General features: G+C 42.9%; 1 protein-coding gene across 1 annotated transcript in view; it reads left to right on the top strand.

Annotated features, from left to right (window-relative positions):
• fndc3ba (fibronectin type III domain containing 3Ba) overlaps positions 1-27,128 on the top strand; it is a 152,848-nt gene that overhangs the window by 69,749 nt on the left and 55,971 nt on the right. The window contains exons 5-9 of the mRNA XM_049597183.1: positions 2,876-3,107; positions 3,262-3,430; positions 3,583-3,713; positions 22,225-22,283; positions 26,718-26,869. Coding sequence (XP_049453140.1) covers positions 2,876-3,107; positions 3,262-3,430; positions 3,583-3,713; positions 22,225-22,283; positions 26,718-26,869 — 743 coding nt within the window. The remainder of the gene's footprint in view (positions 1-2,875; positions 3,108-3,261; positions 3,431-3,582; positions 3,714-22,224; positions 22,284-26,717; positions 26,870-27,128) is intronic.

Genomic DNA, 27,128 nt, shown 5'->3' with positions numbered 1-27,128 from the left:
TATAACTAGTCCTATAAAGGGGACCTATTATGCTTTTCATTATTTTCTGTCACGTATATATTTTTGCAGTGTTAGACATTCATGAAACATGGCCAAAGATTTAAACAGTGAGGTAAACATATGTGAATGTTATCTTCGGTAGCAGAAACCTCAGGCTTCAGACCACTCTGAATGCTCTGTTTCCGATGTTTATTTCTACATTAGTGACAAACTGACATCAGACCTGTAATGTTCGATGTTGTCATTTTCTCCCTGATTTCCATTCATATTACCATTAGAAAATGTCAAGTTTGGTTTAGAGGCTTTTATTGGTGATTTTTCATGGAAGGAAGTGCCGTTATATTCTGTTGCAGTCCTTTCATGTCTGCAATAATAGTGCAGAGATGCTCAGATTGCAGATGTGGAACACCTGGAAATACTGACCAGTCAGAGCAGACTGAGCTTTTTCAGACGGGGGGCTTGAAGAGACAGGCGCTAAAATAGTGTGTCAGACAAAGTGTATACAGGTATTCCAAAAAAAGAGATTTTTGATCATAAAAGCCTGTAAACATGTTCTAGTAGAATGCCAAAATACAAGAATGGACCCAAAAATGAGCATGATAGGTCCCCTTTAAACCATTCTACGTTTGATATGTACATTACAAGTTGTGATATGCGCCTAAAGCAGGATTCATACTTGTGCGTCAGCTCTATGACGAGCCTACGTCGTAGCCTACGCACGTGGTCTACACCTCTAAAACACTCGTTGGCGGCAGGGTTTCTGCTGTAAAGTTGAGTCGATTTAAAACACACCCAAAACACACATTAAACACACATTAAACATGGCTTAATAGGGACAGTTTCAAACACAAGTACACAAATTGGCTTCATTATAACTCGCAGCATTCAAAGACAAAGCACTTGTCTTTAGAATCAGAATCAGAATCATAAATAATTTATTGATCCCCGAAGGGAAATTATTTATGTTACAGGTGCTCCTTGCAAGAGAGGAAAGATACGAGAAAATATAAGAAATTTAAACAGTAGTATTTACAAATATATAGTTAAATAAACAGGAATTATTAACAAACATAAACGTAAATAAATATATAAATATATATATATACATATATATATTGTAAACTGAACAAGATTATTTACACAAACAGAATATATACAGTCTGGGTGAATGGGGTTATTGCACAAGTTAAATTAAATTATTGCAGTGTGTGAAGAAGTCTCAGGGCCACTCAGAGGGAGGAGTTGTACAGTTTGATGGCCACAGGCAGGAATGATTTCCTGTGGCGCTCAGTGGTACATCTTGGTGGTATGAGTCTCCCACTGAAAGTACTCTTGTGCCTGACCAGCACATGGTGGAGTGGGTGTGAGACATTGTCCAAGATAGTTCGTAGCTTAGACAGCATCCTCCTCTCTGACACCACCATCAGAGAGTCACACTCCGTTCCCACGACGTCACTGGCCTTGCGGATCAGTTTGTTGAGTCTGTTGGCGTCCGCCACCCTCAGCCTGCTGCCCCAGCACACAGCAGCATAGAGGATAGCACTGGCCACCACAGACTCATAGAAAATCCTGAGCATAGTCTGGCAGACTTTGAAGGACCTCAGTCGCCTCAGAAAATAGAGACGGCTCTGGCCCTTCCTGTAGAGAGCATTAATGTTCTTAACCCAGTCCAGTTTATTGTCAATGTGTACCCCCAGGTACTTATAGTCCTCTACAATGTCCACACTGACCCCCTGGATGGAAACAGGGGTCACCGGTGTCTTGGTCCTCCTCAGATCCACAGCCAGTTCCTTTGTCTTTGCCACGTTGAGTTGCAGATGGTTCTGCTCACACCATGTGACAAAGTTATCCACAACAGCCCTGTATTCAGCCTTCTCACCCTTGGTGATACATCCAACTATAGCAGAGTCATCAGAAAACTTCTGAAGATGGCAGGTCTCAGTGCAATAGCTGAAGTCCGTGGTGTAGAGGGTGAAGAGGAAGGAAGAGAGGACAGTCCCCTGCGGGGCCCCGGTACTGCTGACCACTCTGTCGGACACACAGCGTTGCAAGCGCACATACTGTGGTCTGCCAGTCAAGAAGTCTACAATCCAGGACACCAGGGGGGCATCCACCTGCATTGCTGTCAGCTTGTCACCCAGTAGAGCTGGACGTATGGTGTTGGACACATTTTCCCCACAAATACAACATGCTAATGTTTTTAGCACAAGCCTATGGCATTTTACATTGTATAAATTAGCCTAGTGGCTAGTGGACTTTTACTCTACTCATATGAAGCCAGGGACAACAGCAAAAATCACACACAGGACTAAAAATGCTACTTTGTGGAGGCTTTATTGTCTTCACGATCTATTATTTCTTATCTGTGAAATTAAAGTAAATAGAAGCTTTGTTTCCACTGAGGGAAATTGTTTCAGCTTACAAAAATAGACAGGAGGTGTGCGCCGTGATGTAGAGCTTCATTTCTGGGGAGGTGCATGTCAGGCTACATTGTAGGTACAGTGTTGATTTGACGCTTAAGTATAAATCCCACTTAAATCATAAGATTTACTCCTCCAATTGAAGGAGGCTACCCCCTCTAACTGATCTGTACATTATCCTCTGGATGCAGATTTTGATTTCATTTTCCAACTGACACTACATAACAAAAAACAAACTGATTCCTGAGCCACTCCTGAAACACAAGAGCACAATCAAGGGAACCCTCCACCCAACAGCATATATAGCACTCACAGACTGTGTGTGTGTTTACTCACCTTGTATGATTTGTGGTTACAAAAGTCCTCATGAGCTGTGCACTGTGAGCTGTGACATCCTGAAACATATTTCTATTTGTCTTACACTCACCTCCCTTTCTCTTCTGTGTCTCTCGCAGGTGCTGGAGGACACCACAGGGGTCCGCCGGGTGGTGGTGACCCCCCAGTCTCCAGAATGCTACCCTCCCTCCTACTCTCCGGCCCTCTCCCCCACACACCACCTGCCCCCGTACTTGGCTCACCCCCACTTCATCCCCAACTCTCACTCTTTCTACCCCCCTGTCAGCCCCGGGGAGCTGCCTCCCCACCAGTACTACCAGCACCACCTTCCCCCCATGTACGGTGATCCAGGTACTGACATGCTGACTGGACTTTATTCTGCTGCCAAGAAATCAGGGGATTTATGTGGAATTAAAAATCCTATTATTAATCCAATTAAAAATATGCTTTGTGCAGATTTTTTTTTAGTCTGACATAAATTCTCGGCTTTCATCTCCTCTTTCAGAAATCATCCCGGTTTATGGGATGTCTAACTTCATAGGCAGAGAGGAGACGTACAGTAAGCCACAGCCCAAAAAGATAAAGGAGAGACAACTAGAGCGACAGAACCGACTCAACTCCCCTCCCTCCACTCTCTATAAGGGCAGCCTGGGGCCAGCACACAACGGATACAGGTGACTATACTGCTACTGTGGCCCTCGGCAATGGCTTTGGCTATGGCTTCTTTTACATTTGAAGCTTCTATTGAGGTTTTGGTTTGCATTACATTGTATTGTTTCCCTTTAACTTACATGAAATGTTTTTGTAACTTTATTTTCTGATGCAGCAACAAATCACACGCCCCATCGCTCGGGTCAGTGGGGTCAGGGGGCGGCCTCGGCAGTCCAGGAGGGAAGAAGCCAGAGAGACGACTCCGCAGCAGTCCACGAAACAGTGAACCAGAGACACACACACAAGGTAGGACACACACACCAAGCATTAAGAGAGACTGGCACACAGTTTTGATGAACAGTGAGACAGATGTTAAATTCAAAGGAGCTAAATCAAAGCATCAAACTGCAGCGTGTGTTTCTGTTTGTGGTTTTAAAATGGCACCTTAAATGCAACAGCAACTCTAGTATCTGTGTATTCTGTTTCACATCGCTGCTGTTCAGAAAACATCCCTGAAAGGCCTTTTGATTTCCAAAATACCAGCTCATATCTCTTTGTGGAAGAATAACTTCTGCCCTCGCTGACCTCTGTCTCGGTGTCTCTATGCAACTGGCTTTGTCCTCTTCAACCTCAGTGCCCCTCTGCATTCAAGCGGCCCAGATAAAACACACCTTTCGTTCCTTTCTTTCTCTCGCTCCTTTTTTTTTTCTCACAGAAAGTCACCCAAAAAATGAATGGATGTATGCAGCCTCATTGAGGTGAAGGGATCCGGGGGTGGGGGGGGGGTTGGGGTTCTGGGGATGGGTGGTGGTCGAGGGATTGAGGTGGGGAAGGGGGTATGAGAGGTTGTCTGGGTAACCACATAGCTGAACCCGTCCCTGAGCGCTATCGTTTTACCCTCGCTACAATACCGGCCTTGTTGGTGAACGCTGAGCCACGGGGGGGGTGGGTGAGAGCGAGAGGGGAGACAGGAGGGGGGGAGGGGGGAGTCACATACCTGTAGGGTCCTGCTTGAGATGAAGGAAACCTTTGAGCTCTGAGATTTAGACACCACAGCTCAGCCTTATCACACACACACACACACACACACACACACACACACCCACGCATACAGAAGTGCACATGTGCAGAGACATGAGGGCACATACACACACACACACACTCATTTGTTGCACTGTTCCCCTTTAACGACATGTGTTTTGACACGTCAGATGATGTCTGTGTTATTAAAAAGAACACTGTATCTCATTTACGCACGTACGCACATACACACACGTAACACACGGGATCATCTGCAGAGGTGATGACAGAAGGACATAACGGGGCACATAAATTCATCCACTCGCTCGCAGTAACTGTCAGGCTCTTCTTTAAATTTACCCTCGCCATAAAACTTTGCTTTAGTCCCTCACAGCGTGGTGTCTGATCAGAGGAATATTGCATCTGGGTCAGGTGTGTGAATGTGTGTGTTTCCCAAAATCCATGAGAACGGTGTAGCAAATGATCCGACGTCCTACATATAAAGAAAGTTTGAACATTTTGGAACAGAACCTTGTTGCTATGCTATTTTAGTTTTGTGGTGACACACTTGTCATGTGCATAGAAAAAGAATTGTCTAACACAAAGTCGATGATCATGAATGGGGTGGTTTGGTTTAGGTGGATGAAAACATAATGGAAAGGTGTGTTTAACTGGTTAATTAACTGAAATTACCAACAATACATACCTTATCACCTGCCTTTTGTGGTATACTGCCATGCTGATGGTTGTATTTTGAGATTTCTGTCTCTTACAGATGGTGTTCACGTTATGATTTGATGATTTCAACTCCCACTGTACGAGAATGTCGTCTGCGATGTAAATCCAAAGCTCATGATTTATTACCTCACACTGTGCGGTCTGATTGTCAAACCACAACCTGAGTTCTCACACTGTACGTCTAAAGTAGACAATAAAACTGTCTGTCAGGGCGCCCAATAGCTCAGCAAGTAGAGCAGGTATCCCATGCGCAAAGGCTACGTCCCTGCCCCAGCACCTGCGGGTCCGATTCCAGCCCATTGCCCTTTGCTGCGTGTCATCGTCTCTCCTTCCCCCGCACACACTTCACGCACTGTGCTATCAAATAAAGGCGAAATGATTTCTTTGAAAGTTCTGCGTACACAGAAGACCCAGAAACAGACTTAAAGTCAATATCTGCAAAAATGGTTCAGTCCAGTCATTACCAACCAAAATTGTCCGAGTGCTGATGATTGGTCCTCGCTCCCCCCTGAACACTGCGTGTCAAATGTACCAACAAAGCTACAATTTGGTCTGACTCCAAAATAAGTTGTGTGGCTCAAAAATCAGGTCAGGTTAGATTTCTGCCTCCACCTCAGTACAACAAATGTGACTGGAATTTGGTTTGTTCTGTTCACAACGCTGAAAAATAACAGTTTTAAAAATTCAGCAGCAATGACCCTTTCCAGAAAAAATGTTTACCAAATTTTCTTGATAGTCAGTTTTCAGAGGGAAAATATTTTAACCAGCTGAGACAGTTGATTAATCAGTTAGTTCAGTGGTTCCCAGTGGGTGGGTCGCAGTCCAAAAGTGGGTCACAAATGTGTAAAATTTGTAAAAATCACGCTTTATTTTTAAGTACAGCGTATTTCCGGCACAGAGCTTTTATTTTGAAGTGTGATTTCCTGTTGTAGAGTGAGTGACTAATGGACAGCTGCTTGACAGAGACAGCAAACTAGTGTAAGTATGGTGCTAAATGTATTAAACTGTATTAACTAATGACTGAGGAGAAATCTGGCCCCTGTGGCTGGACCAATTGGGAACCACTGAATTAGCTGATTTAACTGACAACACATTTCATTATTTTTTAAAATTATTTAAGTCATTTGTAGGCAAAAATGCAAAACATTCTCTGTTTCTAGCTTCTCTAATATAAGTTTTTAATACTTTTTCATATAATTATAAATTGGATTCTGGCCTAGGGACCATCTTACAGTGGAATCACTCCAGCTGCCATACAGCGATCGGGATAGTCTTCTCATTCCCCTACTTCTGGTCCCTTTGCTCGGTCCACACCCATCTTCAAACTCAGCCTTCACTGTGATCCCAACCAAACACCTGTGTAGTTCCGTGACTCCATTTTGCACGGTTGTGACGCTATGGCATTGAGAAACTCTGTACACAGGGGAGCTAGGTGGCTTAGTGAGTAGAGCAGATGTCCCATATATAAAGGCGATGTCCTTGCTGCAGCGGCTACGGGTTCAATTGTGACCCTTTCCTGCATGTCATCCACCATCCCTCCCCCTTTCATGTTTAGACTGTACTATCAAATGAAGGCAAAAAGCCACAGAAGAATAGACAGACACATGAACACCTGGCAAAGGCTTTATTATTAGTTCCTGCTACAGTAGCTGTCACCTGGACCACATTTCGCCATGACGACACATTCAGACAGACTTTCAAGGTGAAAACAATACAAGCAGTCTCAACACTGTTCCAGGTGGTAATTATTAGTCGCAGCCACCACAAGGTCTGTAAGTTATCAAGGGTAATGAGGATACAAAATTCACATCATTGTAGAATTAATTGCATTCGGGTGGCGGCAGAATCATTCGCACTGTTTTTGAGAATGATATCTAATAACGAGTGGACGGATGTAGGTGAGAACATGCATTTTAATTAAAGTGAATTTGCCCTTTAAAAATATGTCATCGACAATTTAATTGAATTAGTATCATTGCTCACATACTTGAGGGCATTCAAACCTGCAGACACACACCAGTAGTGTGGTGCATGTGCAAGTCTGGACGTCTGCAAATGCAAAACATGCACATACATAAGAGGCTGTGTTTGACTGCAATGCAGTGGGGGAGACTGCACAGCTTCTTACAGTGCGCACACACACACCAGGCTGACATAGAACACATAGCAGAGAGTCGTCTCAGATGAGTGCCAAAGCAGGAAAAGGAAAGCAAGGTCGACAGCTCAGCTTGTGAGTATCATGGTTTTGTGTGGCATGTACTGCAGTGCTCCAACAACACTAACACACATGACGGACAGGAGCATGTCAGCATGTCGTCGGTTGTCTGTTCTGGTCTGCCAGGGTCTCAGTACCGGGCTGGAGATCAGGCTGAGTCAGCTAGATGTACCACACACACACTCCGACACACAGACGCACACATGCACACAACACCCCGTGACTAGGCTTCCTGTAAAACAATCAGAGCATGAGGGTTCAGGGGATTGTCGGGAGGTAGGGGGGCAAACAGAGACAGGAGAGGAATGTAGGAATCGGAGGACAGATGAGAGAGGAGGGAGATGGATGGAAGGTTTGTAGAGGAAGAAAAAAAAATGAACCAAAGCTCCGACATCACAGGGAACGGAGAGACGGAAAGACGGGGAGACAGAGAGTTAAAGAGCAGAGTACAAACATTCCGACAAAGTTGCTGCTTGGCCCGGCGCATCCAAGTATGGTCCAACCCAGAATACCACACACACACACACACACACACACACACACACACACACACACAGCCGCCTACGCTTTGCCCTTGATGCCCTTGCTCAGTGTGTGCATATGTGTGTGTGTGGCTATTGCCCCTGTGCCAGTAAGGCAGCAGGCTGACTTGGCGAGCGCAGTGTCCATTCCCCAGTAAAGCCAGCTCTACAGGCCCTTTTCCTCAGAACTGAGCAGCTCGCTGAGCAGAAACAGATGTGGGCCTCGTCCCCTCTGTTCCTCCATCTTGGCTCTGCATCATCACCACCGCAGATCCTGTCTCTCACTCGGAGAAACTGGGATTTCAGCAGAAACAGATGGGCCAGCACCCTCAGCTCCTCCATCTTTGGTTCTACGTCACTGCCAAGTGCTGCGAATTCAGGAGAAACCAGATGTGTGCAGTGACTGCTGTGTCCACCATGTTGGCTCTGTTGAATGTGATGTGAGGGAAATAAGGAGACGGGTCACAGATATTACTGTGGTCTGTGCTGTTATGGTGTGAGAACTGTGAAGACACATCTGTCTGTTGTGTTGAGAGAACATTCAGCTTAAGTGACAATTATGTTGAACTGGCGCTCCCTTCTCTTTCCTGAAATGCACTTTGACTCTCTTAGGAACTCATTTTCGGTCCATTGTGCAATCGTCTTAGCAGCAAAAAATAAGGCAAAACATTTCACGTATTTTCAGTGTTGACATAGTGAATCTAAACCAAAGAAATTTCTAAAGATTTTTCTCCATTGCCAAAGATAATGACAGAGCGCCAAGAAGGATGTTTTGAAACAAGGAAAACCCTACTGGAATTTAATCTGTCAGTTCTTGGCACGTTCTTTGCTTCAGACTTGGTGAAATACTTTTTCGTTCTGCATAGTCATCTAAGAATACAAGTTTCTCCTCCCAAATAGTTTGGTCTTCTCTTGGTTTTTGTTTGTTTCAGTGGTATGAAAGCAGCAGCAGTGGTACCAGTCATCAAGTTTGAACCTGAACAAGAACAGATTCACCACAGGAAATTTACTGTGTTACTCCAACTGTAAGAAATTACTCTATTTTATTTAGGCCTACTAAAAAACAATGTATACATTCATACAAAAGTAATTCCTCTCAATCATTATGACCCACTAGAAATATATGGTGCTGAATTTATCTGCAGAGACTCCGCCTCCTGCCTGTGAGGTCAGGACTTAATAAAAAGTTAGTGACCAGGCTTCTCATTTATAGGTAGAATGTAGAATCCGTACTAAAAATGTACATATGCACAAAAGCCAAAAATGGCACGTGCCAAAAAATACACAACAATTTCCACCTCACCACCTGCGTCACCAATTTCCTGTCTCCAAAATTTTCGTAAGCATGGGTCAAAGTTTCTCCCATCAAGTCTGTTTTTATAGATCACAACTATTGCGTGGGAAGTGGCGTGCACCTCATTTATGCCTCGCTTTGTGCGTACGCAGTGTTTATAAATGAGATACCAGGTGCCAGACCATTAGCAGCATGCATCCAAGAGGAAGCTTTGAAAATTGGAGACTCAGGGTGGAATTTAAAAACGCAAGTATAGTGAGGCAAAACGCCAAGCAGACAGAGCTGCAGTGGCTTTCACTTTTGCTGCCAACACAAGCAGCCGTAGAAAATTCCTGCATAGTATAGTTAAGATATTTCTTTCAGTAAGCTAGCTTTTGGTGTAAAGCTTCAAATGTGGCAACTATTGGATGATTGTAAATGCTAATGCTAAGATATCTATCGTACGGCAAATAGACAGGAAGTTAGTTAACTTGCTGTTGCATTCCATTTATCTTGAAAGTTGGAGCCAGGAATGACGTCACACTCGAGTTGACTGCATTTTAGTACAAGTCTGAAAACCATAATGTTGTTAGCAACATCACTTTTAGCTAGATTAGCCAATTTTAGCGACATCAGTTGATAACAATGCCATAAGCTGTATTTTGCACATTCAATCACTGTAGCAACATGTCTACAGATAGTACTGCCAATAGATGTTGGACAGTCCTGTGGGTAAGACTGATTTAATGAGACAAAAATAAGACAGAAGTGCTAATAAACAGAATATTACTGAAATTTTTCAGTATTGTGGATGCGCAGAGAAGCCATCTTGGATTTTGAGGTTGGGGTTGATGAGGTTCCTACAGTTTTCTGAGTTGGAAATCAGACTTTCGGAGACATTCCAGTTGAAATTTCAGCAACAATTGTCCAAGTTTGCTACCTGTAGCAAACATTAACCACCCAAAGCTAAGCTAAGTTATGCTAAGGTCATACCAGACCAGTTCAACTTTTTTCAAGAAGTTCAGAGGTCAAATGGTCCATTGGAGGGTCCTCCAGGTGCACTAAAGAGCCAAAAAGGCAAAGCAAGTGTCCCTCTGGTGGATGATACACATTTTTCACAATTTGGCAACCTTTGTTGTTCTTATCAGTGGCTTATAACTGATCTATAAGCACTGATGAAATACTTGTGAACCATTCATAAAAAGCTTAGTCACTGCTTATTAGCCCTTTATAAATTTCACCTTACTAAAAGTGGTACAAAACAAATAAATTCCACAAATTATAAGGACATTAACCATAAGAACATAATACTGACAGGAAATTGTCAAGAGGCAGATCCAGACTATATCTTGCATCAGTGGTTTTGCTCTAGTGTTGTGCTTTTTTTTTGGCTGCCTTTTTTTGTTTTTAACTCCCACTTTCCTACTTATTAAGCTGCAGCACCAATGAACTGACAGTTTTGGAACAATAGAGCAGTAGTGGTAAAAGGGGGCTTATAAAAGCAAAATGTCCTGTAATGTTTTCATGACGTCGTCCTCTTGTGGCCTCTGACCCAGTCATGACTCAGCCCTTATATTAACATCAAACTCCTCTCCCAGCTCTTCCTGCTGTAACTGTAGTAACAGGATTGGAAATGTGTGAACACACTCCCACCCCTCACTTACTGGACTGTTTTGATGTGGATCACCATGGCGATAATCTCAGCCCCCCCCCCCAAAGTCCAACCCCTTCCCACAAACCCAAATACGGCCATGTTTGTAGGGCAAGATGGAGGGCAGTGGGGTGGAAGAGAGAGGCTGGAAGAGGGAATGAAAGAAAGAGATAAGAGCGGGAAACAGGACAGAAGAGAGATGATGAATAGAAATCGGGGAATGAAAGAGTCAAAAGAAGGGGGGATGTACAGAAAACAGAGGGAGAACAAGGGATGGCTTTACCAGCAGAGGAATGTCTTTCCCGCTGATATCATGTAACAGGACTAGTGGGATTAGAAGGGGAGGTTGTTCTCGACAATCACAATGAGTACACCAGACATTTCCCCGTCCAGCTGAATGAACCTTGTGATATAAGTGATAAACTCGCCACACTATCAAACTACAGCACCTGACCCCTCTGTATTAACCAGAACTGGGTTATGTAATATTTGAAGTTCTTCAGCAGGGTAAAACTGAGTTTGACTACAACAAATTAAGGAATTAAAGAGACGAAGTGCACAAACCCCTGACGTTTGGGGACTACTGTTCAAGAAAGCCTTGAACACATGTAAAGGCTCTGCAGTGTTAGACTAATTTGGTGACCATCCGTTGCATTTTCACATTGCGCGTCACTGTGCTCAGCTTCGTATGGTTTTAGAAGGTGCACTTCTTTACACAGATAAAGTTTTTGAAGTTTAAGGAAGATGCTGGAAGCAGTGAGAGATCAATGGAAGATTCCCTTGCTGCATGTCAAATGACTAATTTGACTTTGATTTAATTTCTAACTTAGTATCTCTTCATAAGCTACTTGTGCACTGCTTGACGATCAACCAGCGATGAGCAGGGCGAGTATACCATGAAATAATTCTGTGCGCCCCGTTCCTTTGTCTTGTCGTGGCTGTGTCCTGCCGCCAGATTTTCTTCACTGATTCTTCGTCAAACGTCTCTAAAGGCTCTGACGGATGCGGAAGTCACAGAAAACTAAACCTGTTCCGAAAGTTTTGATGATGGACAAATGTTTCGGACTCGATGAGCAAACATGATCAACACAACATGAGGTCGTATTTATTTTTAGTGCGACATTTTTGGACGAAAAAAACTGACTCTGTGCAAAGAATTTTTGAAGAAAAGCGAAGGACAGACTTCTTCCACTTTAGATTTTCAAATTTTGTCTTGCTGATAAATGTGAAAATGATTTTCTGACAATTGGCAAGAAACATCAAAAAGATAAAAATGTATAATTGTTGTTGTCCATTATGTAATATAAGTGGATTGGTGTTTATAATGTAAGTGCATGAGTGATGAAAGATGATTTTTTGTGGTCAAAGAGGATCTTGGTGTGTATGGGAGGTAAAATGCATAAAAACAGATGTACGTGTTTGGATCATAAACTTCATCAATCTGCATTTCTGTCCCCATCCTTCCATCTGTCTACATTTCTCCGCCACTTTCCCTCCCTCCTTCTGCCTCTGCTGTCTGTCTGACTGTGAACTTGTCTTCCACTCTGCCTGCCAGTCTGCAGTCACTCTCTCAAGACATTTTTGGGCTGAGCAGGGTCGAATGGGGTCAGGGTTCTGAGAAATTCATCCCCCATAATCCCTCACTGCCTGGCCCTGGCTGCTGCGCTGTACGCAGCACGTACACCCTTACATAAACACATGTGCATACGTGCGCACACATTCACGCGCTCCCTGGAAAAATGGAGAGAGTTTTTGTGTCGCTTGGCAGTTGAGACGCTCGTCTCTCTCCTCGGTGAGAGGGCTGCAGTGGACAAGGTCTCTGTGTCTCCGTCTGTCTGCGTTTCCATGCACACATGAAACCCGGTCATTGAGAGAAATCAGGTTAAGGCAGGGAATCGGAGAATGCAATTACATGTGTTTATACTGAGACGTATTTATTTTTGTCTCAGGTTAAGTTGGACTTTGGATTTCATTTTTTCAGACACAGTGTCTTATGCAGTGCTGCCATAGAAACAATGTCTACAGTCCCTCTCGTGCACATGCACACTTTTAAAAGCTGTTACACATGGTCAAAAATCAGGTTTCTCCTGCAGAAATTAAGCTGTATCATTTAGATACTTCCACAAAAACCCTGGTCCCTCATTTACATGAAGTCCAATACTGCAGAAAGTCGACAATAACCAGGGTTCTTATTTGCATCTCTTCCTCTAAATTCTAATCTTGATATTTCTCTCAGCCATTATTTGCTCTCCTTTCTCCTCCTTGCGCTACCTCTCCGCTCCTCTGTGCCAGTCTCCTACTCTCTAATCCCCTTTATAAACGATCAGGGCTCTGGCCATGAGAACCAAACCTTCACCATGACAACCACAATTTCAGGCATGTCCCAACGACTTGTCTGCCGTGTGTGTGTGTGTGTGTGTGTGTGTGTGTGTAGCCCAGCTGTTGAACAGATGGAATGCTCACTATGCAGCAGATGATAATAGTGTGGAATCCGAGGTCTGTGCCCCTCTCTACCTCAATTTTCCTCTTCCCTCTCCTCCCTCTCTCTCAACTCCGTCCCCACTCCCTCCTCTCTGTCCTCTGCTGTCTGTCCTCTCTCTTTCTCTCCCCCCTCATCCCTCCAGCTGAGTGTCCGTTACTTTGCTTTGTTTTCCCTGATTAGAGGCTTCTAAAGAGGGGTATCACATCTCACTTTATTCCTTTACGGCGACACTCACACACTCACTCACACACTCACATACACACACTCTGTGGCCCAGTATGTGTGTGTGGAGTGGGGGCTGAATGAGCGCCACATTTTTCACATTTTTTTCTCCAGGCCTTAAAGGTCTTTTTCTGTCCCAGTGCAGACAGACCGCGTCTAAGAACCGCAGGCCGTCATGCAGGAGGAATGCAACCTCCTCACTGTCAGAGTGGCTCCGTTTTACTGTAGCTCTATTCGCAAGTGACGCCACTAATAAAGTGTGTAGGTGTAAGACATGAGACAGGATTGTTGTAAATATGACTAGGTATTTGACGGCGGGAGGAATTAGACAGCGGAGGAGGGAATGAGACGGATAGAGACAGACGCTCATGTATAAGATGTAAATGTGTATTTTCAAATGTCTGTTTTTTTCTACTTGGTTCCACAGAGCAAAGTTGCATGGTGGACAATTTTGGAAGTTTAAGTGCAGTTCATTTTCTATTGAGACAATTTTAGGTGACTGGAAGATGGAGCTCTTTTAAATGATGGGATGGGCGTCAAACTCCTGGCTGAGGTATCAGTGCAAAAGATGAGCAACTATGTTAGAAAATAATAAACATCAAAGGTTAAGTTTGGAGAGATGTCAACTATGACTCAAACATAATGAGAGGTTAGAATGGTGTTGTGTGTGCTTTTATCTGCAAACAAAAGCAAAAATTAAGCTTTAAAGAAACCTAGAACACTTAGCAATTAAATGAGTTGACTGACATTTTAGGAAATACACATGTTCTCTTTCTTTCCTGAGAAGTAGATGAGAAGATGAATGATGAATTTACATCAGAGCAAACAGGTGTAAATTCTGGAAACAGGGAAGGAGCTGTAGATTTGTTGTCACTGTGAGACAGCCCACAGAAACTGAAGGAAGTTGATGGCAGGGTAGTCCTTACGCTAAGCTACGCTAAGATAAGATAAGACAATTTCTTGTACAGACATGTACACGTATTTTGGCACCAGCACCACTATAGACTGAATCACCGTGGCATCGCACTAACAACAACAATGTTCCGAGTGGACTGGCAGTTGATTTTACTTGTACAGATATGGGTGGCATGGTGGTGCAGTGGTTAGCATTGTCTGGTCCAAATCCCGGTGGGGAGCACCTCTGTGCGGAGTTTGCATGTTCTCCCTGTGTCAGCATGGGTTTTCTCCGGGTACTCCAGCTTCCTCCCACAGTCCAAAGACATGCAGGTTAACTGGTGACTCTAAATTGTCCGTAGGTGTGAATGTGAGTGTGAATGGTTGTCTGTCTCTATGTGTCAGCCCTGTGATAGTCTGGTGACCTGTCCAGGGTGTACCCTGCCTCTCACCCAATGTCAGCTGGGATAGGCTCCAGCCCCATTGCGACCCCTAACAGGATAAGTGTACAGATGTACAGATATGTAAAATCGTCAAACGTGTTAATGTCTGTTGTCGTTTTAGGCTGTAACTGTAACGACAAGTAAAGATAATGTAACGTGGTAGTAGTAGTACGTCTTACCTGATGTTGCTGCTGTGCTCATTTTATGTACTGTGTAAGTGTCCTTGATGAACAGTCCTGAGTCTACCGGCACAGAAACTAATCAATGCACTGACTAAAAATCATCAATATTTGTTTTACTGTATGCTATATTTAGAATATTTTCCCCGCATTACCTTGGACCCTAAACCACTTGAGGCAGTGGTAGACTAGCAACTCCCGTATTCTTCTTAGTAAAATTACTATTCTCGTCAATAGAGTCTTTGAGAGTGCGGGTTGGAAAGGACTATTTGATGGCAAGGTAAAGCGAGCGGTGTAAAGTATTCTAAATATAGTGTACACTTAAATTGATATAAGGTGGGCCTCATTAAGATGGCTAAAAACATGCCATTTGCTCAGTGCCATTTCATTTATGAAAGTGATGCAGGGATTTTCAATACAGAAGTTACTGTCGACAAACATGGTCTCTGATTTCCCCAAAAGGATCAAAACTGATGTCCATAAAATAAACTTGTAGTATTGGTAAACTCTGTAGGAAGTGACTGAAAACTTTAAAAATGGAAATTTACAGTTGGAAAAAATACTTAAAGAACTTGTGGCTCCTCCCGCTTCAAAGCTCTGTTACAGCAACAACAAAAAGAACAACTTCCAGTGTATTTTGGTGCCTGTTAGGAAGCCAGCCTGGATTTGAAGGCAGTGACTTGTATTATAACTACTACTACGTACACTGAGATCAGTGTTGCGCATCTGCTCCGCACCTACTGATGATGTCACAAAAGTTTGTGTAATCCTCGCCTCACATCCTCCTAAACCCTCTCCTCCCTCTCTCCTTTCATCCCTCCCTTTCTCCCCCTCTCTGTTGATCCCTGGCTCGCTCTTCGTCTCTCAATTTCCTTGTGTTTTTCTACCTAATCTCTTACCCAGACTCCTCTTGCCTGTCCTCTCCTTCTCTCCGCAGTCTGTCCTTCAGTGTCTCTCTTTCTTCCTCTAAATCCCCCTCTCGCCTGAATTCGGCTAGGCCTGCCAGCACGCACCCCCCCCCTCCTCAATTCCTCATTCCTCCTCTTTTCCTGCTGTCCGTTGCGCTCCCTCGCTCCGTCTGGCTGTCCTCAGTAATCAAACACAGGCGGTCAGACGCAGACAGGATGTGAGGTCAGACGAGGAGAGGAAGTGAGCGTGCGTGGGCAGCACATAAACAGAGGAGAGAGGAGGTGAGGGACAGTGAGGACAGAGGAGTGTGTGTTTGTGTGTGTGCGTGTGTGTGTGCAGTTACACTGGGAAAAGGTTCAGTTTCTGTTTCAGCCGTCAGCATCAACTCTTTGTGGTTGTTCTCTATATTAAACACTTAAGCAGCTGGACTCAGCAACCACAGCGAGTCATAACACTCAGCGGTGAGGTAAAGCAGTAGTGTTTTTCAAACTTTATTACTGGTCTCCTGAAATATTAAATAAATCTCTTTCTTCTGTCACAAAGTTTGTGGGTAGGCCAACTTTTTTCACACTGCTGAAATATTTGTCCGTCTCTTTCAGTGTGGAATTGTTTGGGCTGTAAAACGCTACGTCATGCAGCCATTAAATCCAGGGTTATTCAAGTTAATCCTTTAACTCGAACATGTTGTCCTGATTCAGCCCTCAAGAAGATGTTGACAAGAATACAGAAAATCAGAAATACAAAATAAGAACTCAGATTTTAAAGGGACATTTGACATTTTGGGAAATGCGCTTATTTACGTTTCACTCAAAGCTTAGCTCCTTACTGGAGCTTTCAGCTGCAACTAATGGTCTTCATCAGGAAATAGTGTTGTTTTGATAGGGCTGGATGATAAACAAAATTCACGGAATGGCTGACATTTCAAATCTCTCATCAGCTGCATTTACATGGACTCTAAAATTCCAATAATAATCTGAATCCACTAGCTGTTAGGCTAATTTATACAATGTAAAATGCCATAGGCTTGTGCTAAAAACATTAGCATGCCGTTTTAGTGGGGAAAATGTGTCTAGCAAAAGAAAAGTGTTTTGTTTGTGAATGCTGTGAATTATAGTGAAGCTGAATTGTGTACTTGTGTTTGAAATTGTTGCTGATACACAAAGCTTAATGTGTGTTTTGGGTGTGTTTGGAATCAATTTAACTTTACAGCACGTAAGAGTTTTGGAGGTGTAACTGCAGAGTGACACAGACACACCACCTCACAAGTATAAATGCTCACAATGGTGTAGGCCATGTGTGTAGGCTACGGAGTAGGCTCTGCATAGAACTGATGCACAAGTATAAATCCGTTTTAATAGCCCAATTGGTACAAAAATGCCTCGTGTAACCAACTCACTCAGAAGACACTGGTCTGATCCGGCCCGATTGAAAGGAATTTTCAGTTGGGTTGAGAGGTGTGGTTTAAACCTTGGAACAGTCCAAAAGTGGGTCATGGGTCCATTCTGAATTGACCACAAGTGACTCACAAACATGTCAAGTTTGTGTTAGGTACAGTGAATTTCCAGCACAGAGCTTTTATTTTGAAGTGCCGTTTCCTTCTGTAGAGTGAGTGACTAACAGACAGCTACTGGACGGAAACAGCAAACTAGCTTGACAACATGGCCGAATGCAAGTATGATGCTGAATGTATTGAACTGTGTGGACCTTGAACTAGTGACTAAGGAGAAATGTGGACCAGTTGGGAACGACTGGTTAAGGGAACATCTGTAAATTGTAGCATCTCCTAACGCCTGCTTGTGAGGTGTTCAGGGGATATCTGTAATTTATAGCTGCAGTTAGACTTATAATTGAATGTATGACGGGCCCACAACAAAATTAATTTCTCCATTTCCCGATAAAACCGTGAACTCCCAGTGAAGCTATTTGTCAGCCAGACACATTGTTTGATTATTAACATCTGCTGTTTGCTGAACGTGACAGCCGCAGTGATGCTGTAATGGAATTCCACCTCTCCTTGCCTCAGCCGTGGTACCTGCAGCAGACAAGTAGCTACAGGACCGCCACGCTAAACAGGCAGTATTCTCCTTTTTCACCCAGCTGTGATGAATGGGCGGAATAAGCTGGGTCAGCCTGTTAGCTGACAGAGCTGTTCATGTCTGGAGCTGCCTGTCTGACTGACTGCGCCGTTATTCCATAAAAGAGAAAAGTTCAGGTTTGTCCAAATGGATGAAAGGGGACGAGTGTGCGGATGAAGGGGGGGGAGAAAAGGCGCGTTAATGAGCCAAAGTGTCGAGCAGTGATGCAGAATGTGTACTTCACCTGTTGAACTCAACCCACACTGCCAGCCCCAACACACACACACACACATGCATGCACACACAGTAGCTTACCCTCCCTCCTCCCATCACCCATCACCAATCTCCGGTAACCTGATACACGGACTGACACACACACACACACACACACACACACACACAGTCTCTCTCTTGCACTAGCTTTTTTATTCTGCCTAACACACACACACACACACGGAGGTCAAGTTGAGGTTGTGCTTCCATGACATCACTGTTGCCATGACTCATAAGTGTACCCCCAGGCACAGTAAGGCCCTCTCCCCCACAGAACCTGTCAGAGGGACTTAGCCGCTCACACACACACACACGCACACACACACACACACACACTGAATCTCTCATTCATCACTTACTCTAAGCATACGCTGATCTTCAAAACATAACCCGCTTATACACGAGAATGCTGTGTGTGTATGTGTGTGTGTGTGTGTGTGTGTGTGTGTGCAGGTGTGTGTATATGTCTGTGTTTGTTTCTGTGTCCGTGTATGTGCGCAGTTGTGTGTTGAAACCGTCTTATTGCCGTCTTGTACCGCTGTAACACACTCATCAAACTAACTTGGTTTCATACAGGCCTTGTATTGCTGACCCTCACACACACACACACACACACACACACACACACATACACACACACACATGCTCGTACACATCCCGTGTGATTTACAGTGGTCAGACTCAGATGGAGAAAGCAGGCCTCCTTTGGTCGGAAAAACCTTAACTGCGGGGATCACACAGGGGGGAAAGACTTCCATTACCCACACATGTGTACACACACACACACACACACACACACTGACTTGCACTCGTCCTCCTAACCACCCCAAGAGTCCAATAAATCACCTTTCAGACGCATCGTATCACCAGACCAGACCTGTGCATGGGTGTGTGTTTGTGTGCATATGTTTATGCTACAAGTGTGTGTGAGTGTGTGAGTAATATTATGCTCACAGAGGCAAAGTGACCTTTATGAACTTAATAAGGGCTACAACTGGTGATTACTTTCATTATCAGTAAATGTTGTGATCATTTTTTGAATTAATAAGTGTAAGAAAAAAGTGGAAATTGCCCTTTATAATCTCGGCGCACAATTTGATGTGTTTAAATTGCCTGTTTTGTCAATTTCTAATAATATTAAATGGAAAAAACAGGACAGGAACAGTAAGTTCATGCTCTTGGGCACCGCTGTGGTGCCCTTAAGCAAGGCACTGAATCCCCTGCTTGTGATCCTGTTTGTGCATGTGTCTGTATTTCAGGCCTGACAAATAACAACAGAATAAAAAAACTTAATTTCCCTTTAAGGGACTAATAAAGGAAACTTGATAAATGGCTTATAATTGATTGAATTAAAGGGGAACTCCACCTGAATTCCAGAAGAATTCCAATGTGTTATATCCATGGCCCTGGGAAAGTTCAGTCAGTGTCTGTGAACATGAGCTGCTCTCTCTCAAAGCCAGAAACCAGAGGAGCAAGTCTCAAACATGTGATGTCATAGGGTATTACATCTGTAGCTGCTCCATAGACAATGAATGGGAGACTGACTTTGTGGACCCACAGAATGTTCGTCTTCTTGTTTTATACCCAAATGAGCTTTATGCTGTTGTAGTGTTTTCACTCAGAACATTCGCCTGATTCATTGTCTATGAAGCAGCTCCAGACGTTATACCCAGTGACATCACACATTTGACTTTTAGCACTCTAGTTTTTGGATTTGGGAGAGTTTTCCGTCTTAAACCATACGAATAACATGTATGAATTTTGGAAAATACTTAATGGGCATACTGCTGACAGCAGAAAATGGATGATGCATGTTTGTCCTACAGTAAATGACTTTATAGATGTGACAATTGAGATTTGAGACATGATAGCAAAGGTCACTTTCTTTCTGCACCTACAGATGGACATTTTCATACAAGTCTGGGGAAAATATGAGCAATATGTTAAACATTTGAGACCTGATTTTGTTAAGATAATTAGTTGAAGGAACATCCTTAACTTTTTATGTATAACGTTTTTTTTTTTCTCTACTGCATTCTCTTTTATGTCCAGATTTTGCATTGTAACATGCAATTTGTGAAGCCGAACTGCTATAAGCATTTATTTATTTTATTTTATTTCATTTTAGCCTTTTTCTCTACGTCTCTGGTTGTGCATAGTTTTGTTGCAGCCCCCTTTTTTCATAGCCATCCTCTGAAAATGGACAGAAATAGAACATGAGTCAGTACAAATTAATATGAAGGTGAGAGGCTTTATTTGTGATGCTGAAGATTCTTTTTTGCAACCTTCTTTTTTATATGTGGGTGTAGCCTTTTTTATTATTATTTATTTATTTATTTATTTGTTTTTAATTTTTTTAGCATATTTGTTATTCATCTATTTATTTTTGATTTTATTTATTTATTTATTTATTTTACTATTTATTTAGTTTTTTGTTGGTTTTCTTGGATGTGTTAACACTGCATTTAAAAAATGAAAATAAAGTTAAAAAAAAAAAGATTTTCGAAAATGGTCATAGTTCCCCTTAAATTTTTAGATTTTTAACTTGACTTTATCGTCATTTAAATCCATAATATATTGCATAATAATAATAATGAGCCAAATAAATTTTCATCAAAATAAAAGTCCTTTTTCTACTCTGTCACAAAGCGTTTTTAGTGATTACGCATGTTCACCAAATGAAAGCGATCATACGTACTCCTATAAACACCTGACATCTGATGGATGTTTTACAAAACCAACTTCTGCTGCACAGGAAGCAATATGGAGCCTCTTCCAGGGGACCACATATGTGAATAAGCAGCTATATTTGGTCCAGTATATTGTATGGCGTCAGATAATCAAATTAAATAAAAAAACTACTTAAAAAGAGAGAGCTCCAAGAAAAATATCATTATCTTTTTTTCCTTGTAGGCTTTTGGAGTTTTAATAACCAGCAGCAGCACAGTCATGAAATACATATGGCATTGTGTTCAGTAAAATGTCATGCATAATAAGCTGTGCTGCAGCGCTGCAACAACACTGCTGACGTCAGATGATGATGTGGATGATTATTCGCAGGTGGAGAGACAATTCAGCTGATTGAAAATGATACATAATAATGATTAGTATAATGATTTCTATGAACTAATGCCTCCAATGATAATCAACAGGTTTCTGTGTACAGAGCAGAGCAGTCACTGTGGAATATGACTCATATTCCTTTTCTCTTTTTTCGGTGATCCCCGTTTTATTTGCTCAAGGTCAGGAATTCGTGACTAATGCTTTGCTGTGGAACGCTGGATAATTTAGTGTGTTTTTTCCAAGGCTGTGTTCATCATGACTTGATGGGATGAAATAGGCAGTTGCCGGAGAAAACAAGTGTTGCATCACACACCATTAGACAACACACTTTTTAAGAATTTAGGTCTGTTTTTACTCTATTTTGGGCTGTTGTTTTTCTTTTTTTCACAGATGACTGGATTACTATTTGGAGACACTATTTTCACGGACAATATCGGGGATGATTAGGGAGTCATTTTAGCCGACTTTTTGACCCTACTGTTTCCCAATCGAGACGCAAACCTTGGCTGACCTCGAACGATAATGAGCCATAGATTTCCAGATAACATGGCTTGCGGGAATTGGAAAGCCTCCCTGTCAATCAAGAGCATCTGTTTTCAGCAGCGTTGCCAAAACTGCTAATGTGCATCTGTTTTGAAACTTATGATTGTGGAATCTATCCTTTTTTTTTTGTCATGAATCAAATTCAGATACGTTTGAATTATGCACACAGATTGCAGTTATGACCCGACATGTGGCGCAGATGCACCCGTGATCAGTGCCAGTCTCTCTTCCCTCTGTTGAATATTACACTAAAAACACCTCTTGTTGTTTATTTCTGATAATTACTCATTTTTTTTCTCCGCCTCTGTCTCCTCAGATCATGATTCGGAGGGGAAGCGCGTTCAAGACATGCTGTCTACAATCGACAAACCACAGGTTGGTATGCACACCTCCTCCCACAGCTGCGCGCAGACACACAAAACCGACACCACTTTCATCAATCACCTCTTGTCTGATGCAGTCATAGCTGGCACGAGTGTTGATGTATTTTCCATATTTTCACCCCGTGCCTGTGATTTACATAAAAATCAGATGCTCCCACTGAACATGACAACTGGAGCGACTTGTGTATGCAGTGTTGTTCATTTCCAAGTCATTTCAGGGAAGGTAACAGACCATTTAAGCTCTGCTCACCTTGGCCACATGAGGGCAGCATCTGCTCACTCACGCCATCCCCTTCCACATATGCCTTTATCAGCTGAAAAACACTATCACCGTTTTTTTTTCCCTTCCCCAGGGGGAATGTGAATGAATGAATGAGCTGGAGCCGTGCAGACGTGGTTTTGTAGAGAGGAATTGCTTGCTCCCGGTTAAAGCGGTTTGGTCAGCAGGCTGTGCAATTGGACCATTTGATATCTGCAAGTTTATAACAGGGGCTGAAATAGACGGGGAGAATGGAGGGATGTGAGAGAGATAGAGGAAGGTTTCAGCCCTTCAGGAGATTAGAAGTTTATGTGCGGCAGCGATTTATTCACTCTCATAACCTCGAATCACCTCTACGCTGAAAGAGGACAATTTAGAGATCTCCTTGTGTCATTTATTGCTTTTTTGTGTCATAAACCGCAGATGTGATGTTCTGCCACTTTTGACACTCCATTACCTTAATGCATTTATGTAGGGTAAGGTAGTTTGGTCTGGATTTATACAGTAAAGGGACAAATTGTAAGTTTACAGAGTGCCTTGTGATGAATTCAGCTATGTACTAAACAGACACAAGAGCAGGTGTTGCAGAGGCAGAGCTTTTATAAGAAAGTTCTTCATTTCAAAGTGTTCACAATGTTGTTCCTCTGGTCGTATTGTGTGCTTTCATAGCAGGTAGGTGTGTCGGCTTGAGCTGAATTGAAATATGAGAAGCAGAGGGGAGATGAAAGAGAAGTAAGACGGGAATAGAAGTAATTTCCTTGTGAGTTCTCGCTGTACCTGTTTACACTTCGCGCTGGAGGAAAGATGCAGCGAACCACCTCAAAGGCTCCGAATGAAGAATCCAAAAAGATGGAGAAAATTCTTGATGAACTGAAGTAAAGGTGTTTTAAATAGTGAGGTGTTAGCGAAAATGCATGTGTTTGGGAAGCACTGAGCATTAGGCTGGATAAATAAGACCTGGATTCTACTGCACAGATCATCTATGTACAAAAATACAATACAATAAATACAGTATATATAAAACGACAACAGATACCCAACAATACATTATGCAAGTTTATATAAAAAGACAAAATTCAATAAATTGCACCCACAAACAAGCTGGAGAGCCAGTGGCCCCACAGTCTCCATGAAAACCTGAGTGAGCTCAGGCCTGGATGATACTATTTTCTGAGACAGAGAGCCTGCACATATATCAATGTAATTTGTCGATTATTTCTTCAATTAGTCGACAAATCATTTTATCGAAAAATGTTTTAAAATGTTTAAAAATGTCGGTCTGTCTCTCCCAAACCCCAAAATTATATCACCTAATGTCTTGTTTCGTACTCACGCCAAAGGGTTTTAGTTTACTGTCATGGGAGAGTGTGTAACGCTGCCAATATTTGAATGTGAGAAGCTGCAATAAGAGTATTTTGGGGTACTTTTATAGTACTTTCCTATGAAAAATGACTCCAAGCAATTAGTCGTCTACTAAAATAGTCACCAATTATTTTAATGGTCGATTAGTCATCGATTAGTCGACTAATCGTTTCAGCCCTAGTTGGCACGACACCATCGTGGAAGTTTAAGAACCAGTCTCATGCCATCATTATATATTATCAGCCACACTAAGTCTCTGCATGTTGCTCTTCCGATAAGAGCACCACAAGTGGGCAGTATACAGTGGGGTAAAAACGCTCTAAAAAGAGCTGTCTTCACATCAGCTGAACACATACCGAATATGCAAGCAAGCATATTAGCTTGCGCATACAACTTGCGACACTGTCTGTGGATATCTCTGTCATCGGATAAATCATTGACAGGATAATGGCCAAGATATTTGATGTCACTTTAAGAGCAACACCAAAAAAGAAGAATTCAAGAAAGTTTCTGTCTTCTTGACTTCTGACAATCATAATGTTGCACTTCTGGGCAATTTATTTGATGTCAACATCAGCACCATAGTTAGAGCAACTCTTTAACAGCCGTTGTAGGCCGGCACTATATGAGTAGAAGACTACCAAATCATCCGCATACATAAGACATTGAGAATTTCCTCCGTTTTTGGATTCTTCGTTCATCGCGGAGGCATGTGAGAAAGCAAAGTCTCAACTACGAATTCATGGTAACACACGGTGAGCAATCAATATAGAAATGATCATTTTGTGGGTGAAATATTCCTTCAAAGTCAAAAGCTGTTTCTGAAGATGATCCTTACCCACTAGTTCTCTTCTACAGAGTGACACTGAGGAGGAGAGAATAAAATGACAAGTAAATTTTTTGGACGTGCTCTCCTCTCTTCCAAAAGAGGGAAACATTTCTCACTGACAGATCATTTATTGTCACCTGTATATCTGTAAAATCCCCCAAAACAGTCAGCACATCTTCATTTGATTCATGGGTATTTTGGGTAGAAGATATGTCAAATAAATCTAACCAGGGGCGAGATGACAGTTCTTTTTTTATTATTTTAATGCACCACACATTCTGCAATTTTAAACTCACTATAAAAAAGGTAGTCTGGCTCACAGGATGTGGGTATAAAGCTTGTCATTGGATGCCTATTGTTGCTTCCCACCAAAACAAGCTCCCTCTCAACACCATTTTCCAAGTGCCCTGTTGCTGCAGGTGGCACAGTTGTACAGTGGTTAGCATTGTCACCTCAAAGCAAGAGGGTTCCTGCTTGCAACCCTTGGGTGGGGGAACCCTTCTGTGCAAAGTTTGCATGTTCTCCCTGTGTCAGCGTGGGTTTTCTCCAGGTACTCCGGCTTCCACCCACAGTCCAAAGACACGCAGGTTAATTGACTCCAAGTTGTGTCTCGCCTGGTGACCTGTCCAGGGTGTACCCCGCCTCTCACCCAATGTCAGCTGGGATAGGCCCCATTCCCCCCCTCGCGACCCCCAACAGGATAACCCGTTATGGAAAATGAATGAATGAACTGTCACTGCATCCTGATCTTAGGGGCGCCCAAGGTGATTGTGATTGGTTTAAGGAAATACAAGCAACCCAGAGCTTTGTTTCCCTTTGTGATGGATTCAGACAGACTTTTCTCCAACACTGGCACAGCTTGAGATAAGTTTGGCTATGCAAGATTATAAAAAGGCAGTATGAGAAAAGTATTGCCATAGGGTTTATGTGCATGACCAAGTGTTAAGCCCCTCTGGCATTCAACTCTACACCTCAGCTTTCTGTCTCATTGTTGGCGTGATATACGTCCTTGTCTCTGGGGCTGAAATAAAGCTGTGTGTGAAAGCATTTTTTTTTTTTTTAGTTTGTCACCTAAAAAGCATTTTGGAATGACAAAAGAGAGGAAATGTGTCTTTCAGCTGAACGTCTTTGGCGTTTGTTGGCATAGTTGTTTTCTGCCTTACTCCACTTCTGTCCACTTCACTGTGATTGGAATAAATCTGTGTGTGCACATAAACACAGCCATTGTATGAGAGAGATTTGTTTAGTTATTTAGTTTCTTTCAAACAATGAATAGAAGACGAGGACTAAGTCGAAGCTTTATTGTGTATCCGCACTGCACATATGAGCAAATAGATTGACAGAATGTGTGTGGAAAAAATGTTCCTTGTTGGTAATAAATTGCTATCAGAGACAAAGGCATTCTCAGGCATGCGAACACAGTGATGTGATCTCATAAAACCATAATCATTGTGATCAAACCTCTCCATAAAATGACACGTCTGTCTCTCCGTCTCTTCCTGTCTGTCTTCCTCATTGACTGTCTAGGCATGGTTGTGGTTTTCAGCGCCCTCAGGCTGCATTCATCGCCTATTCAGTGGATGTGGATTCTGGAATAGCAGCAGACTGCGCTAAATCACGCTAAATTGGCTCACCCACTGTGTGCCGCAACTAAAACCCCCCATAAACATGCAGGCACTTGCAGGAACACAGGCGGGCACACAGTTAAACACACAAACACACACAGGCCTCTTTTTCGTGTTGGTTCATTTTAATTCTCTTGTTGCGTTCCTGGCAACAACAGATGTGCATGAGCCGGAAAGAGCAGTCGAATGTGCAGTAATGGCTCCAATGACAGATTGCTTTTAACACACACATACAGAGCCAAGGACATGCATGAACACACAAGATACACATTCAATATTAAAGCCAAACAGACACCTTGATGAAGCGATTTTGCATGCATTGTGTTCATCATGTGTATGTGTGTCTTTCAGGTGTCAAACGTGCAGGCGCGGTCCGCACGGCTGTCCTGGGCCCCCCCGGCAGGGCTGGTGACCAGGCATAGTAACGGGATGCCTGTGTCCTGCTCCTACGAGGTCTCTCTCTCAGATAAGGGACGAGACGGGAAGTATCGCCTCATATACAGGTAGAAAACATGGGAACTGCCCATTGGTCTGACATCCCATTGTTCCGACCGTATTAAACCCATTGTTCCAAAGTCCCGTTGTTCCAAAATCATCATGATGCCCTGTGGTTAAGGTCTGGTTAGGTTTAGGCACAAAAACCACTTGGTTAGGGTCAGGAAAAGATCATGGTGTGGGTTAAAATGAAAAAGAAAGTGGCAAACACATAAGCCATGAGCCTGCTTTGCCTCAAGCCTTTCCCAGCTGACCCAGAGCCAGTCG

This window comes from Epinephelus fuscoguttatus, linkage group LG14 (assembly GCF_011397635.1).
Source record: "Epinephelus fuscoguttatus linkage group LG14, E.fuscoguttatus.final_Chr_v1".
Classification (NCBI taxonomy): Eukaryota; Metazoa; Chordata; class Actinopteri; order Perciformes; family Serranidae; genus Epinephelus; species Epinephelus fuscoguttatus.
Note: the sequence above shows the minus strand (reverse complement) of the source record. Positions and strands in the feature narration are given on the sequence as shown.